The 17,053-nt window shown below is 39.0% G+C and overlaps 3 protein-coding genes, 2 long non-coding RNA genes and 1 other non-coding gene across 6 annotated transcripts; 3 read left to right on the top strand and 3 right to left on the bottom strand.

The window, feature by feature from the left end:
* The first annotated feature begins 223 nt into the window (after nt 1-223).
* LOC131326367 (uncharacterized) lies at nt 224-722 on the top strand. The gene is made up of 3 exons (XR_009199985.1): nt 224-256; nt 287-385; nt 600-722. It is a non-coding gene; the product is annotated as an uncharacterized LOC131326367 (long non-coding RNA).
* LOC131326366 (ATP synthase small subunit 6, mitochondrial-like) lies at nt 608-3,227 on the bottom strand. Its single transcript, XM_058359123.1, has 3 exons — nt 3,016-3,227; nt 2,786-2,899; nt 608-782 (listed from the first exon to the last, which is right to left on the bottom strand). Exons 1-2 carry the CDS (start codon nt 3,134-3,136, stop codon nt 2,853-2,855), a joined length of 168 nt encoding a protein of 55 aa, XP_058215106.1. The 5' UTR covers nt 3,137-3,227; the 3' UTR covers nt 608-782; nt 2,786-2,852.
* Nucleotides 3,228-5,199: 1,972 nt separating this feature from the next.
* On the top strand, nt 5,200-5,744 carry LOC131326365 (histone H4). Its single transcript, XM_058359122.1, has one exon. It carries the CDS (start codon nt 5,275-5,277, stop codon nt 5,584-5,586), a length of 312 nt encoding a protein of 103 aa, XP_058215105.1. The 5' UTR covers nt 5,200-5,274; the 3' UTR covers nt 5,587-5,744.
* Nucleotides 5,745-6,992: 1,248 nt separating this feature from the next.
* Nucleotides 6,993-15,043, bottom strand: LOC131326362 (THO complex subunit 4A-like). The gene is made up of 5 exons (XM_058359121.1): nt 14,759-15,043; nt 14,498-14,659; nt 9,612-9,680; nt 9,347-9,531; nt 6,993-7,420 (listed from the first exon to the last, which is right to left on the bottom strand). Exons 1-5 carry the CDS (start codon nt 14,927-14,929, stop codon nt 7,249-7,251), a joined length of 759 nt encoding a protein of 252 aa, XP_058215104.1. The 5' UTR covers nt 14,930-15,043; the 3' UTR covers nt 6,993-7,248.
* LOC131326364 (uncharacterized) lies at nt 11,608-14,484 on the bottom strand. Its single transcript, XR_009199984.1, has 2 exons — nt 13,090-14,484; nt 11,608-12,986 (listed from the first exon to the last, which is right to left on the bottom strand). It is a non-coding gene; the product is annotated as an uncharacterized LOC131326364 (long non-coding RNA).
* An 835-nt stretch (nt 15,044-15,878) lies between the features above and the next one.
* On the top strand, nt 15,879-15,952 carry TRNAV-AAC (transfer RNA valine (anticodon AAC)). The gene has a single exon. It is a non-coding gene; the product is annotated as a tRNA-Val (tRNA).
* The last annotated feature ends 1,101 nt before the right edge of the window (nt 15,953-17,053 follow it).

Here is a 17,053-nt window from a genome sequence, read left to right as displayed (position 1 = left end):
AAGTTAGATTGAATTTATAGTTGAAAGAGATTCAATTTCCTTTTTATTTTTCGCGCAGAGAGAATTTTTAGAATAAGTAATCCCATCACACTACTATTGGGAGAACTAGTATTGTGTATTCCATTTTCCATGTTCTTAACACTAATATTGAGAGAACTAGTATTGTGTATCTTATGCTTTCATCGGAGGCGGAGCAAAAGCATGGGTCATGTTTCTCTTCCCTAGTCAACGTTTTCATTTTGCAATACTTGAATAGGTGTATCACAGACAAAATTCAAAGACAGAGCAAAGAAAAGGCGCATAACACCATAAAGCACATGCCCAGGAGAACAATACAGGCCCAGGACATAAACAACAGAACAATAATGTTGTCAAAACAGGCTTTGTTCGGTTCTCAACTTAGTTTTAGTTTTAGTTTTGTTTTCAATCATTACCCTACTTCTTTCTCCAATCATTACCCTATTTCTCCAATTATTACTTTCACATCTCTCTCTATCTCTCTCCAATCATTACCCCTATCTTCAATCATTACTCTATTTCTTTCTCTACCCACTACCAAAACTAAACTAAACTAAACTCCCAACCAAACACTACCGAAGTCTTAATGTTTCGGCTAGCAAATGGAAACCCATAACATTAATCGCGCTTTATGAATGAAGTCTATTCTTCATGGATAGTCAACGTAGAAAAAATCAGAGCTGAACTTCTAAAGTACAATACATTGATGTTCACTTCCGACACAGAACACAGTGCTTCCACCTCTCAAGCATCCAGAAACTCACCTGCAAAGACCAGAGATTTTCACCCATTAACAAGCTTGAAAGCATTCACAAGAGTATAATAAAAAAGTGACTTAATCTATCAACAAGGAAATCCAGAAAACAAATATGAAATCTGCAAAAAATATTCGATTAGCCTCGGAGAGTTTTACCAGTGGGCAAGAAGTACAGAAGTATGATGGCCATGACATACCTCAATCATGGACACCCCTTAAAAAAACCTAAAAAAAATGCTCCCCCAGTCCCACAATAGAACTCTCAAAGACTCAAACCAATTAGTGGACAACAATAGTCAGTAGCTTTCAAGGAATGGAACAAGGGTGGTACAATTCCTCTCAAGGGACCATTAAGCTGAAAAATGGGGAAGCGGCATGATATTAAGTGGTGAATGGTGTTAAAGGCTTCCCATCACTATATTGTCTTCCCTAGTTAGTTTGAAAGATTGAACGAGGGAGGTATTACTCCTCCCATAAAGCCGAAAAATGGGCAAGCAACATACTCATAAAGTGGTGAAATTGTGTCAAAGCCTTCCCATGTCTCCTATATTCTTTCAACCCAACCAAACACAACTTGAAATCCCTTCCCTCGGTTTCCACTTCCCTTCCCCATTTCCTCCATTACTATAGTGTCAAATTAAGAAAACATAGGATGGTAAAGCAAGTAATCCTTTACAAACCAAATTTGAAGTGTAACAAGATTTAAGAGTCAGTTGCAACTCAAATAAACTCATATCAACTCAACAAGCTATAGTAAGACTTGCTTCACTTTAAAGGGCTGGAAGAAAAAAGCTTTATTCCCAACGATTTGGATCACCTACATGAATTCATAGGCACCAATCAGCTTACAAAAAAGCATCTCACTAGTTACATTTAGGGCAACCATTTTACTGTTTTAATCCATGTCATTCTCTGTAGTCTGTACCTCCACTTTTTTCCTTTTGGAACTCTCAACCTCTAATCACATTGCTCCTTGAATCCTTGTAACTTGTATGTCACACTAGTTAGGAATTTCACCATGGGGGCTAGGCTGCTAGCAAATATATGTTACATAAATTCATTGTCCAGTTCTATTTCCTAACGCCAAGACCCATGTGACGACTTCCGTTGCAAAACCCAACTCATCTTGTTGTGCGTTATCAACTTATGTTATATTTAATAGTAGTGTACTGGCGTTTAGGTTATGAGTCTTACAGTTTGAACACAACTATGTTCATTACCAAAGACTACAAGCAGACCTCTTTTGAATAAACGTTCAAGGATTAAACACATGATTTAGCTCAATCAAGAACTGATGCACCTTAGAGAGGTCTCACGTTCAAATCTCAAACAACATAAAAAAGAGACTCAAACACCTTGCAGACTCTTATACGAGCAATATTTGGAATCCTGAATTCCAAAAGACGTGACTCCAAAGTTGAAATGTGGAGGATTGGTTGGCTAACTTGGCTCAAATCTAGAAGGATAATTGAAGATGCCTTGGAATGGCATGTGCCTTGTCAAATGTCAATTACTAGCCGTTGCACCTCCCCTACCAAACTACTATATAATCTGATGTTTTGTGTAGTGTGTGCATGTGGTGGCAAAGGCGGAGTGATTGTGAGAGCTGTGGGTGTGCAACAGTGTGTCCCGTGGGGGAACCAGAGTGCAAGAAAGAAAGTGAGTTGAGTGTTGTAATCTCCTCCAAAATGAAAATGGAATTTTTTTTTTTTACAAGAATAGAGCCTAATAAGTCTACCAACAGACATTGTTCTAAAAGTCACTAGGCGCTAGTCGGGCAGTCAACCACCTTCGAATGATTAATCAGTGCATATTAATTTGCAATCGGCGATTAATCGTTACTCGGACCTAATCAAATAGACCCCGCCAATGATTAATTGCCAATTAATTCCTTGTTTTAGAACACTGCCAACAGACAAACGCATAAAAGCAAGTAAATTTACGCATTTATGCATATCTATATCCGTATGTGAAACCTATGAAAATTGATCCAGAGATAGCATAGAGTACCTAAACTACACGCAGACCACAATAGAGAGAACTGGTTGCGATGTAAATTAGGGACAAATCGGAGGTTTCACCTTTTGTGCCTCTGCACGAACGGGGAGTTCTTAGCATCCGCTTCTGCAAACACAAGTCGATTATCCGATTAGATCAGCAAATTAGGTTTCGGACGAAACGAATGAAATGGAGAGAGAGAGAGAGAGAGAGAGAGAGAGAGAGAGAGAGAGAGAGGGTACCGGTGAGGCCGAGGGATAGCTTGGTGATGATGGTGCCGGTGATGGCGAAACCGACCAAGAAAGGCCAGTTCCGACTCCATTCTCGCCTGAAGAAAACGGGCCACGGATCGAACTGCTTCATCTCTCTCTCTCTCTCTCTCTCTCTCTGGTGTAGGACGCTAACGAGCCAAGTCGAGCCTTTTCAATAGCGTGAGTTCGAACTGGAGGGTTCCAAGTTCCAACGGTTCGAATAATTAATAAACGGGTCTTTCTTGCCTTGTTTTGATGAGTTTTAAAAAAAATTTGGGTTTGATTTTTAGATAATGAGTAGAAACAGAAATTAGGATAATAATTGCAGATATGGATAATGAGTGAAAAAAGATAAAAAGATAAATTAGAATAATGATTGGAGAGTTAAGAGATAAATTAGAATAATAATTACAGACAGGGGTAATGAGAATTTTTTGAATTTTAAATTTTTTTTCAAGTTTGAATCCAAACAAATGAGCCAAAATTTCTCTTAGAGGTCAGCTGTTTACAAATTAGCCGAGCCAAGCGAGTCGCCCTTCCCTTAACTAGCTGACTGAGCCGAGCTCCACTCGACTCGTTTAGTAAATGAGCCAAAAACTCAAGCTCGGCTCGTTTAGTAAACGAGCCGAGCTGAACAGAACCGAGCTCGCGAGCTTCTCGGTTCGTTTATAATCCTAATGGTTGTTAGAGCATCTAGACGGTGACTCGGGACAAATAATGCGATCTTGCGCAAATTTTTGTATTGCACAGGCAAGTCACTTCCTCCATCTCATAGTGATAAAAATTGCAGCAATTGCAGAGTACCTATAAGCAGTTTGTGGTTATGAAACTGCAGCAATTGCAGTGGTAAGCATTGTTGATGACCTTCCTGCTGCAACACTTCGGAGATCTTGCAAAATCACAAATTAGATGTCTCTCTCCCTTGAAAATTTTCGCAAATGAAACTCTATCTTCTTAACGACCATTACTCTATGTGAGACGGCATTGAGACAATATCAAAACGTAAATATACAATATTAAAATGATGTAAGCCTGTAAGGTAAACGATCTAATTGCCATGAGAAGAGCCGTGAGCTATTGCATTCGGTGGAACCAAAGCTCACCGTGAGTTTTCCGCTTGATAATGGAACCATCCAGACGACTTGCCACAAAACCCACATCACCCCATTAATTTTCTTTTTTCCAAGCTCTACCAACATGCATAGCGACTACATTGAGGTCACGAATGATGGAAATTGTACAAAGATGGTCAACGGAACTAACTTGAATTAAGTAGTTAAATGGAATGTTGTCGAAGATAAATAACTCCTTCATGTGAATTTGTAGCAAGTCCTCTTGTCTTTCTCAACTAAATGTCGAAGAACATATGTGATTTTTATGCAATCAAAGACAGCCTTCGCTGTGTTCTGATGACGATAGGGGTTGAATAGTTGGAAGAGAAAGGGAAGATTGGGTAACAATGCTCTAGTCTAGTCTATTTGGGTTACCCAATTTTTCCCTACTTCTTTGATTGCATATGTATCTTTGATTAAATAAAAAATAATTCAATAATTAAATTACGTCAATATTAACCTTGGTATGTGACAAGAAGAGAACATTGAAGTTGCCTCTTAGCACAGTAAGTAGTCAAAGTAATGAACACTCATTTGGTGATGGTTCAAACCCTCTGTCCCAAAAATAACATTACAGAAGATTTCGCTTGGATAAAAAAAAAAAAGGAAAACTATTCAAGGTTAGTTTTGACCTAATTTTATTTTTGAAATATTTTTTATTTAATTCAAGGTTGGTTTTTTTATTTTATTACGGAATATTTTATTTCTCTCCATACGAATCTAAGAAAAATCCAATAAAAAGAAAAATTCAATAAATACGTAGTAGTACTATAGCCTATAGGCCAACTTAGGTCTGACCTCAAGTTCTCGGTTGAACTGATTGGATTGTTGTGCTCCGAAGGTTTAAAACGGACGGCGAGCCCCCCAAGAAAAACCACAATCCGCGTACTCCACAAAACAAAATATCCACCGTCGATCTAACTACTATCAACGGCTTACCGCCATCGAAACCAAATGACACGGATCGTCATCATTCACCGTCGATTACCCTTCTCAATCCAACGATCCACGTTTGTATAAGAAACCCCTGCGACTCCCTATAAAACCCCCAACCTCACCTCTCTCTTCCTCATTCCCATTTCAAACTCTCTCTCTCTCTCTCTAGAAAACCCACTCGTTACTCTCTCTCTCTCTAAAGATGTCAGGCCGAGGAAAGGGCGGAAAGGGGCTGGGCAAGGGCGGAGCGAAGCGGCACAGGAAGGTGCTCCGCGACAACATCCAGGGGATCACGAAGCCTGCCATCCGCCGCCTCGCCCGGCGTGGCGGCGTGAAGAGGATCAGCGGGCTCATCTACGAGGAGACTCGCGGCGTCCTCAAGATATTCTTGGAGAACGTGATCCGCGACGCCGTGACGTACACCGAGCACGCGAGGAGGAAGACGGTGACGGCGATGGACGTGGTCTACGCTCTGAAGAGGCAGGGCAGAACTCTGTACGGGTTCGGCGGTTGATTTCGGTGGCTTTTTAGGATTAGTAGTAGTTTTTCGAAGCAGTTTTTTTTTGGATGTGAATTGTTGGTTGCTAGGGTTTAGTTTTGGAGGGTTGTAATTGTGGAATCCTTTCGATTCATCATCAATGATATATGCATTTGCCCTTATTTTGGATCCAATTGAGGAACAAATCTCTTGCGCACTGGCTTTCTTCTATAATTTGTGAATACGGATAAATCTACCCAAGAAATTTTCAAGATGAAAGCAGTGTTTGATTGAGATCTTGCTTATGGATTTTTTATTTTTAATTTCTGAAAGACGTATGTATAGCCTCTTGGTCCTGGGATTTGGCAAATTAAAATCCAATGGCTGGTCAGAAAGTGTAAACTCAATCAGGCCTTTTGATCGGTTTTCGTCAGCCGAAGGCTCCTCCAAACAAGTGTAAAAATAGGCTTTGTTTGGAATCAATGGAAAAGAAAGAAAATTCCACTATCCTTGTTTGGTTGAGAAAGAAAATGAGAAAAATATGAGAACTAGGTTTTGAGCAAAATACATTTTCCTCTCATTTTGTTAAATGTTTTTGAACTTTTTACATTGATAGAGTTAAAATGTTTAAAAACAAGTCTACCCCTGACTCATTTCTTATTTCTTAGGAATGGGAGGGGTTGTTATGTACTTACCGCATTACACTATATAGTGTGGCTGATGTGATTAGTGTGGTTGATGTGATTGTTCATCTCAGTATAGACGGTTTAGATTTAATCTAAGTTTCTACAAATCCTAATCGTCATTGTTTGGATAAAAATTCATGTTCATTGATTGACCGTACCTGTGTCCCATCTTTTAACCCAAATTTGGGTAAACTTTGAGTCAAAGCTCTATTTGGGTGTCTTCATTTCCAATGCTAAATCGTTATTTTTACCCAAATTTATTGGTCTTTATGTTTTCCCTATAAAATTTGGTCAAAATGACATACCTCTAAATAAGAAAAAGTGAAACTTTGAAAGAAGTGTTTAGAAAAAGGGTTTGGATTTGAATTTCTCTCATTTGGGTAAGAAAAAGAGAAACCCAAAAAAAGCAAGCAAAAGGGTAATAATAATATGTCAAAACTGTTTTTGTTGGTGCCAAAACTCTAGTGTACAAAAGACTTATACCATTTGCAATGTACAAGACGTTTATGCACAGGAGTTTTAGCACCAACAAAAACGGTTTTGGCATTATCACTACCCTAAGCAAAATTGTTACACTGTCCAGTGTGAGAAAAAAAAAAAAAACAAGGAACCAAAAAGAATCTGGGTCCAACAGCCATTTATGCCTCAACATTTGATATATTTAATATCAATCCAAGCCCTGTGAAAAGCATAAAACTAGAATGCCTGGGGACAAAAACATAAAACTAGGAAATAGCAGAGAAAACAGAGGGGAAATGAATCAACTGGGTGATATATAAGGTACAAACAACAATCACTCATTAATCTCTGTACCAATACTCAAGCCAGAACAGAAGCAGCACAAACTTCATAACAAAATCCAACTAGTCAGTCATTGCAGTTCCTTCTCCACAAACGTCGTAGAAGGCAGGGATAAACAGATCTACTTTTAACGGGCGAAAGTTCATAAAGCACAAAAGTCACAGCCAGTTGCCAAGACCAAAGCCGATGAAGATTACGGTACCTGTTGCAATCAGTTCGTTTGCATAGCTTCTGCGTGGTACTTCTCCAAATCGGCATCAAGATCGTCTGCGGATACCTTTTCGCCACCAGGCCCGCCACCACGGCCTCTACCACGTCCACGGCCCCTCTCCAAGCCTCGGCCGCCACCCCGAGGTCGTCCAGTGGGACCACCTCGCCCTTGACTGCTCTCATTGGACAACAGATAGGAACATCAAATTAATTACCTCCACAAAAAAGAAGATTAAACTAGAAGCAAAACTAAACAACATTCAAAAGAAAAGGAAAGATTCTATTACGAGGCAAATTTTCTCTGAAAGATAATGACTAATAATTAACAAGAGTTCAATAGAGGCTCACCATCCACCATTAAAGAGCAAAAATTTCGTTCCTAAAACTACATAACTTAAATTTGAGTTTACAGTTCAAGCATACATTGTACTTCCTATTTAACTCCAAACTATGGTAATGCCTTAGATTCTTAATACAAGAAACACATTATGATTTACGCAAATTGAGAAGGCCAGACAGAAAAGCCTCATAGAGAGCTGGCCATGGCATGGAAGTACATATTTCAACTGGTAATTGAAAGCAACATAAAGTAACAATGACAAATGGTGTAGTGCCAAACATGACGAGAGAATTCACCTTTACACAAGGTTACTGTGACAGTATGACCACATTTGACTACCACCTTGTCGGTCATTTCATTCGTTATCCATGAATTTGGTAGGAGATATGATAGTTAGGCTTTGAGCCCATTCCATTATCCATTGGTTACACATTTGATGGTGTCCCTAAATGTGGTTCCCGTACCATTTATGTTTATCCTTTCAAAATGATTGCCACCAAGACGAAATAAAAGTCAGCGGAAAAACATATGACAGAAACTGGCCATGCTCTTATATCCCAGGAACCCTTTCCACCAATGACCCACCCGTGTTGGTGGGCAAGGAGGAACTGAAATCTCTACATTATGTTAAGCCCAAAAGGCATTACTTAACCAAGGTTAACAAGCAACCAATACTTCAACTCAGCCTATCTAGTTAAGCCCCCAAATTACCAGTAGAGCACGGGTGCTCTTACATAAGCGTGAAAACCTTCGTTTGAGACCAGGGCTAGGCTGTCCAAACAGAGGCTTGTCAAGAGAGTACATATAAAGATTCCCCAAATTTTCTCATTTTATCTTCATTTGAGACCAGAGCTAGGCTGTCCAAATGGGGTGAGTGTTGATATTCAACAAGGGTCATAAGAACTTTTTGAGTATGTATTTCATATTCCTTGTATCATGGATGGAAACATATGGAGCCACTACCAGCGCCCATAGCAAGAGTGATAACATGAAGAAGACCTGGCTCTACACAAAGCCTGTATTTTGGCCAACTGGTGAGCCCTTACAAACATTAGCATGCCGGTCTCATAATTCGAGTCACAACAGGAAACAATAGAATATTTGTTTTCCAAACTTCAGCTTGTGTAGAAATCTAGCAAATCATTCCCAGACCCATGAAATTATACTACATGCGGTTTGGGTTCAATGATTGACTCCTTCCATGAAACAGAATAACAGGAAATCTTTTGACTTGTTCTTACTTCTTACTATGTGAAGATAAAGATAAAACTGTTCTTGATTGGATTCGATCGAGGAAAGCCGATCAATCTTTTTACTTGATTGGGGTTGGTAGCCGGCGGTGTTGGTGCTGCTGTTGGCAGCTTGCATGGCTGCCGTAGGAGAGAGAGAACGGAGGGGGGTTGGGGGAAGGAGGAGATGATGACTGAGGATAAATGCAGGGTTGAGAAGTATATAGATCCGTTCAAGGGCATTTTTGTCTCAAAAATGCCATAAATACTGACATGTGCCATTGAAACAAAATGGTAATCAAACGAAAGGAGTTCACTTGGGTAACGGTAAAAGTTCAAGAGTTTTAGAAAATAGACTTGTTATATTTGCGCTCATGCATTACAGCTAATTCAGGTCTAGAACATCTCGATGCCAACGTCAGGTAATGGTTTCAGATCCTTAGAAGGATATCAAAGACTTGGACTATGAGCAATCAAAACATGCAGCAATTTGAGGATCAGAAAATAATGGGTATGGTTGAAGAGCAAACCTTCTGGGTGCACCATTTTGATCCCCAAACAGGCCAATTGTTGGAGTAGGTAGAATACCAGGAGTTGAAATATTTGTCCCTACAATCTCAATCTTCATAGGTTTTCCATCCAACTGAACATTGTTGTATCTCTTGACAGCCGCCTCAGCATCTTTTCGCCGTGAGAAAACTACTTCTGCCGTTCCCTAATAGAAATAACGTATCTTAACAACGCAGGACACAAACAATTCCTGGAAGACCATAGTATGCCAAACTGATGTGGTACCTTTGATCTTCCGCTCCTATCATAATGAATTGAATATCGTTTTACGTCCCCGACCTCTGCAAAGAGCTCCTGTACAGAAACAATCTCATTAAGGACAACATAAAGCTATTGCGACTTCAAATTCTACCAATTAGATAAAACGGTTCATGGGCAACAACTATAGTTCAACACACACAAACACGGAATACTGACCGAGCTTTGCAAGTACAAAGCTCAGCTGTTTGGTCCTAAGATTATATGATGATCTAAGTCTGAATGTAGACTAAACTGAGCTTGGTTTAGAATCAACGAGTTCTACTTCAAGCCAAGCTTAAGCATCTCTCAACCATGGTTGTCAAAATCGTACGATTCATGATACGATTCGCGATTCTATTCACGATTCACGCAGAAATGATACTAATCTATAGGTGAATCAAGGTTCATATATAATCAATGGTGAATCGTACGATTCACGATACGATTCGCGATTCGATTCACGATTCATGTAAAAATGATACGAATCTATAGGTGAATCAAGGTTTATCACAACTGTTGCGTTCGACTAATATGAAACGATATTTGCAATTCGCCTTTTGCTAGATGGCAATTATACAAGTAACTGTGAATAACTTGAGGATAATATCTATATGGATGTGTTGTCTCATAGATTGATGTTTTCAATTTATGTATCCTCTAAATAATAGACCGGGAAAGGGCTCAGAGTCTCGAACCAACCCACATATGCTGTCATACAAGTTAGTTTAGATTCGTACCAATCAGGCTACGCTTTCATTTTTGTAATGAATCATTAACACCTATGTGCACATATCCATTTTACTATAGTTTTTATTTTCAAATTATGTACGAGTGTCTTTCCTATTAGACCATGTGATTATCAATTAATAATAGAAAACAAACTTTAATATAGATTTAAGCTTAAATTTTTTGATGTTACAATGTATCTTTATTATGTAGGTGCGTAGATATATTTTCAATGTATTTTCAAATTTTGGACCGAATCGGTATGATTCACGATTCGGAAAATGGTCTATCCGATTCTCGATTTGATTCACAATTTGATAACCTTGCTCTCAACCAAAATTTCCAAGGCACACAATTGGGCTGAGGTCGGGCTAAGGAAGTGAGATTCGATCAATTGGGTTGTGCTTGGTGCTGAGCCTAAGCAAACATATCTCCGCTTCATTGAGAAGCAAACATAGTCTAAGCTTGACCTTGGGAGAAAAACATTCTGGTCCCTTTTGAGGGTAAGGACATACTGTTGTTAAAAGCAGGAGTGGAGCTATAATTTTAGTGGCAAATTAGTGCATTGCGGTCACATAACAAAAGCCATAAATTTGGCAATGCCATGGTAGAAATTTTAAGTTTATCTGGTTATGTGAATACCTTTTAAAAATATATCAGGGGTCAAATACGGAAAACATCAACAGTTATACGTATCCCGAGGCATTTTCCCAAGCCAGTGGGGTCCCTTGACCACATTTTCCATCATTTCCCTTAGCCCATGATTAACCCTGCCTAGTCCATCTAACCCCAGCGTAGTAGTAGTCACTTGGCAACAAGGGGCCTCAAGAAGCCATTGGTCTAGGTTCAACTCCCAGCTGCATGTTATCATCCCCTGTATTTGGCCAATCCATGCAGGCTTTGCCCTGACTTTAATTGGCCCCCCACTAGTGGACGGTTGATTGATTCTCACGATGAGACAGTCTATTGAGCCAGATACCAAGTTCTATAAAATAAAAAAAAAAATTCCCTAGACCATCACTGGAACTTCTTGCTTTGCAGTTGGGCTAAACCAACAAATCCTCGTTATCATTGCAAACCCTAGTAATTGTGGTCCAGTTCAACATTAACCACAAAATCTGTTCATAACCAACCTTCAACACTAACTTTCACCACTTGCCTACGTCAAAATTTTTCATATAATCAAGGAGGGTGTTCTTTCCACCACTAGTTTTACTCTTACACCGATTATGACTAGTTCATGGACGCAATATGATTTCCACCTCATGTTGTGAGTGGAGGTACTCGTACACAAAGTGCAGTTTTGTAAGCTCAAGTTTAACAGCAAAATTCCAAATAAAGAATATCCAGGCCAAGGGTTGAGCTTCTCGAGGGGGGAAGATGGCACGGGCCACCCCCAGTTCCCATAAAAATTATTATTAATTTTTTTTTTGCAAGGAGAGAGAATAGACAAACCATTGGGACGGAGAGGAATTCTGGTGATGGTATAAAGCTGTTTGCAGGCACCTATGTTCTTGAGCACATAACCAAACAGCTTTCTACCATCACTATAACTTCTCTCGGTCCAGTGGTTTGTCCCCAACTGGGGCGGGTTGGGAGCACCCAAGAATTACCCATCGGGGTTCGGGGCCATGAGGTACTTTTCAGGTCGGGGTCAGGGCATTGAAAAACCCTCCCCATCCCACCCTGTTGCCATGAAAGCTCAATAAACACACGAACACAATAATACCGAAGCCCCCGGGGGTTTAAATCATAGGGGCAAAACTATATATGCATAACTGTTCTTCACAAGGATGGCAATGGGTAGGTTTTGTTCAGATTTGGCGTCTCGATACAAAAACCTGAAGTGGTTAGTTGCACACAAACCCAACACTCATGCTCGACGGGTATGGTTTTTGGTGCACCATAACCAAACCATATGGTGTCTGGTTTCTAACCGAACGGTCCGAACCGCACGATACCCGCAACATTAGTAGCTTATTAATAAATAGGTGGGAAGAAAAATGTGCTAAAACTCAAAAAATCCGATCTTACATAAAGAATTATCATTTACCATTCAATGTAATCAAGGAAATAACTAAAAAAATTCAACTTCCACAATGTGTTTTAGTCCACACTAGCAGCAAACATTCAAAACACTTAAAAAAGAAACCAAACAAAGTAACATAATGCCTAAGCCAACAATAACATCTTTGCACTCCTAGTCTTACTCTTACGTCAATTATCACTAGTTCTTGGACGCATATGATTTCCACGTCATGTTGAGAGTGCAGATACTTGTACACAATGTGCAGTTTTGTAAGCTTAAGTTTAACAGCAAAATTCCAAATAAAAAAAAATCTGGAACTCCAGGTCCTAATATGCAACTAATTCATTTAGATTTATGCATACGCTGCCATATGGTTCGCATAAAGAAGCCAGACTAGCACAAGATTCTAGCACATTGATATTGGCCTAATTCTGACCAAAGTTTGTGTGAAAACCTTACAAACTAGTACATGTATCAAATAAACCTGTAGTATGTAGTAACTGGTTGGACATATTAAAAGTATTACCCAGAGCAACGTAAGAAAAATAAACAAGCTGGTGTTTACTTTCTTCATTATGTTCAACTATCCAAATTCTTTCTCCTACCTTGAGCACATGGATAATGAAAAACCAGAGCAACGTAAGAAAAATAAACAAGCTACTGTTTACTTTCTTCATTACGTTCAACTATCCACATTCTTACTTCTACCTTGAGCACATGGATAATGAAAAACTACGACATCTGGTCATTTACCCGATCTATAGGTTTCTTGAAAATGAAATGTTAGTCAATCTACCTCCTTGTTGGGTTATGAATCGTATGTCAACTGCAGGGTAGTCCTATGTGCTACAAACCAACTCATATCTAAAGCAATCATTACCTTAACTCTTAAACTTTAACTCCATGACTTCCTTCACGACTTCATAAAACGATCAGCTAATTGAGAAGTAGTATATAACCACAAACCCCAGAATTTACAACAGTAGTAGAAACGCATAGGTTCAATAATTGTGTTCCTCTTCACCTTTCTACAGCAGGGGAGGGGGCTATCCCAAAACTTCTTGTGTACTTTTGTATTTTTACATTGCAATATTTAAACACTACAACTTAGACGAAAACCACTGGCAAAGTGTGACTACGATCACTTCACACTTCACACATTAGATAAGAGACTCGACCAATCTTCCATTGTTATCATCTATGTTAGATCAATCCACCAAAATGTATAAACGTGTGAGACACTCGACACTCGGATGAGGGTATGAGATTCGCGTTCGACACATTTAGTTGGACATAGTCCTAGAAAATGTATTTCATAATTTGAACTTACCATAACTACACATCGAACTCCTGTAATTTGAATGAAATGCCCTAAAGCACTTTCTAAACCCCATTTACCCAAGAAAATAAAAGAACTACGCTAAGAAATTGTCAGAAATTCGAAAGTTTTGGCGTATCCCTGAGTCCTTGAGATGGAAATTGAATGAGTTGGACACTTTGACACACACCCGCACCAGATACCCACACCCAGTCCCGGTAACATACGTTATCAATAAGCCTACCACACACTTCTGGATACACACAGAGTCAATGCATTATTTACCTAGTACTCGCATGTCGACAAGAAGGTTTGAGCCAAAACATGGCTCCAAACAAGAAAAGAGTAACAACTCTTGCAGTTTGGGAGTACAGTAAGTCCATGGAAAAGTACTAGAACATAAACAGTAATAACTAGGGCTGCAAACGAACCGAGAGCTGTGCTCTGCTTGACTCATTTAGTAATTGAGCCAAGCTCGAGCTTGTGTTTTACGCTTGACACCCAAAAACTCAGCTCGTTTGTATAGGCTCGACTCAGTAAAAGAAGCTCGTTAAGTAAGTTGGCCAGACTTAGCTTGTAAAGGGCTCGGCTTGGCTCTAGCTCGAGTTTTAGGCTCATTTACGAGCTCGAACACTAAGAAGCTCAGCTCGGCTCGTTAATAACTAGGAATCAAACAGCTACAACCTCTCTACACCAATTAAGCACTGCAGTGCTCATAAGTAAGAATTTAAGAAAGAACATAAATTAAATTGACTCAAAAACCATATCTAAAAAACTGGTAAAGAGTACAAACACTACCTTAACGTCTTCACCAGAAACCCCGTAATCCAAGTTCGAGATGAACAGCTTCGTCCCCGTCTCGATCGCCGACACTCGACCACCACCGGCCTGCGGCGCGTACGCCGCCGCCGCGTGATCCACGAAAAGGTCGTGCCTCCACGTCGTCTCCGGCGCTTGAACCTAACGCGTCAAAACATTCCACAACTTCAACCTCCAATATATCCATCCACACACACAGATCTACACATACAGCGAAAACTTCGGAGCGTTTGAACTGACCTTGGGTGCGTACGGAGCGGTTCGATTCGCGCTCCGGTTCGGGAGTCGACGGGCGGGTCCGGGTCCCGGGCCGGAGTTACGAGCTCCGCCTCCTCTAGGTTTAGCTCCGCCGCCGCCGGATTTCTTGTTCATCTTTATTATGTCGTCGAGCGACATGTCCAGGTTCGACATTTCTTTTTTGACTTGGTAGAGGTTTCGAATTTCGATGGGGAACAGAGAGAGAGAGAGGGACTGGATTTTTGCAGAGAGTGAACGAAAAAATCTACCGTTCTGACTCTTCTGACTGAAAAGGCTTAGACCCGGTTCCGGAACGCGAAATAAGTATTTATTTTTTAAGAAGGTATGAGCTTATTAAAATCTAAAAATATGTAATATGGATCTTGTTTGAAATATATAATTGAATCTTTAATACGGTGCAAAAAAAAATTAAAAGTTATTTTTTATTTATATTATTTTTGAGTTTAAAAATATAAAATAAGTACTTATTTTTTAAGAAGGTGTTCTGAAACGGGCTATTAAGACCCTGTTTGAATCTAAGGAAAAGAAAACAAAAGAAAAGGGAAAAAAAAAGGGCCAAAAGATGAGAGAGAAAATTTATTCATTGAACTTTGAAATTTTTATTTTCTTCTCCCTTTTCCTTTCAACCAAACAATAGAAAGGAAATTTTTAAAAATTTTCATTTCTTTTCCTTAGGTTCCAAGGCTTGTTTGGAACCAGATAAAAATAAAAAAATAAAAAGGGCCAAAAAATGGGAGAAAAAATTATTCATTGAACTTTGAAAATTTTATTTTCTTCTCTCTTTTCCTTTCAACCAGACAATGGAAAGAAATTTTTTTTAAATTTTCATTTCTTTTCCTTAGGTTCCAAGGCTTGTTTGGAACTGGATATATAAAAAAAAAGGGGGGGCTTGTTTGAAACCTAAGGAAAAGAAATGAAAGAGAAAATTTATTATTCACTGAATTTAAAATTTTATTTTCTCCTCTAACCATATAATCTTTAAATTTCCCTATCTTTTCTGCAAGTTTCAAACAGAGCCCTAGCTTTGATGGGAACAGCATGGATAGATAGAATGGTAGATAGATAGATAGAATTAAATTCCGAGTTAAGGAAGGAAGCGAATGGTTTCGTGGTGCAGTTGGTTATCACGTCAGTCTAACACACTGAAGGTCTCCGGTTCGAAACCGGGCGAAGCCAATCTCCTCTCCTCTTCTTTTGCAGGTTTTGCTGCTGCTTCTTCTTCTTCTTTTTTATTTTCTTTTTAAAAAAGAAAATAAGTTACGCTGAATACTTCTATTCTTATTTTATTGAAACTCTTCTCTCTTACTTCCGAAATTAATGTGCAGTGTATTTTTCTTTGAGAAATTTTTCTACACCCTGCGCGATTCTCAATAAGTTTCTCTATTTATCTCTCTCCACTTATTATCGCTCATGACATCAATTTTTTTTTCTCCAAACCAAACAAAATGGATTTGCCATTTTTGTTTGGAAATTGATTAGCACTCAAAAAATTGATGGAGAGGCTCCAAAATAACGTCGTTTTGTGTATCAACACAGTTCAGTTTTGGAGCCCCTCTATCAATTTTTAGAGTGTCAAAATCGCAATCCTTTTTGTTTTACGGTGCCATTTTAAAGGGCAAGATATTATCTCCAATATTTGTCCTCGTAGAGAATAATTTCTTAACTGACTTTTCGGAGATCAACTCAATCTAATGTAGGTATACAAGTGCTTAATTTACACACAAAACTAGGATGAATCAATCAAGCGCTTACAAATATCCAATTAAGCAAGTAGTTTTTTTTTATGAAGTAGGTCAGGAAATTATTCTCCACAAGATAAATGTCTTATTTATCGTTTGTTCAGGCTCCGAGATGGCATGGAGTTTGTACATTTTTGGTAGCCAAAATCAGTACCCTATATTCGGGGTGAGAATAAAAGGAGGAGAAAAGAGAATAGGTGAAATCAAGTTTCTTGTCGAAAGAGGAATTGGTACTCAGGGGTGGATTTGGCTTTGAAAATTAAATAGTGGTAATATATATTTTTATCTTTATTCACATCGTATTTGTTAGTTTTGTGTCAAACTTTTGTGATTTATTGATTTGTCTCGGCGAGAAAAATCAGAAAAGTATAAATTTTTTATCGAAACTCAATTTTTTTTTTTAAAAAGAAAAAAATAAGTACCCTTAACCTCACGTTTTGCCAAGGCTCTATTTTTCAGCACTCGAGCATTAACGCCAGCCTCTCTTAACCTCACCCAATTTCAAGACTTCTATCATCCAAACTGAATACCGCAAGTT

The sequence above is a fragment of the Rhododendron vialii genome, chromosome 5a (assembly GCF_030253575.1).
Source record: "Rhododendron vialii isolate Sample 1 chromosome 5a, ASM3025357v1".
NCBI lineage: Eukaryota > Viridiplantae > Streptophyta > Magnoliopsida > Ericales > Ericaceae > Rhododendron > Rhododendron vialii.
This window is presented reverse-complemented; position numbering and strand designations above follow the sequence as displayed.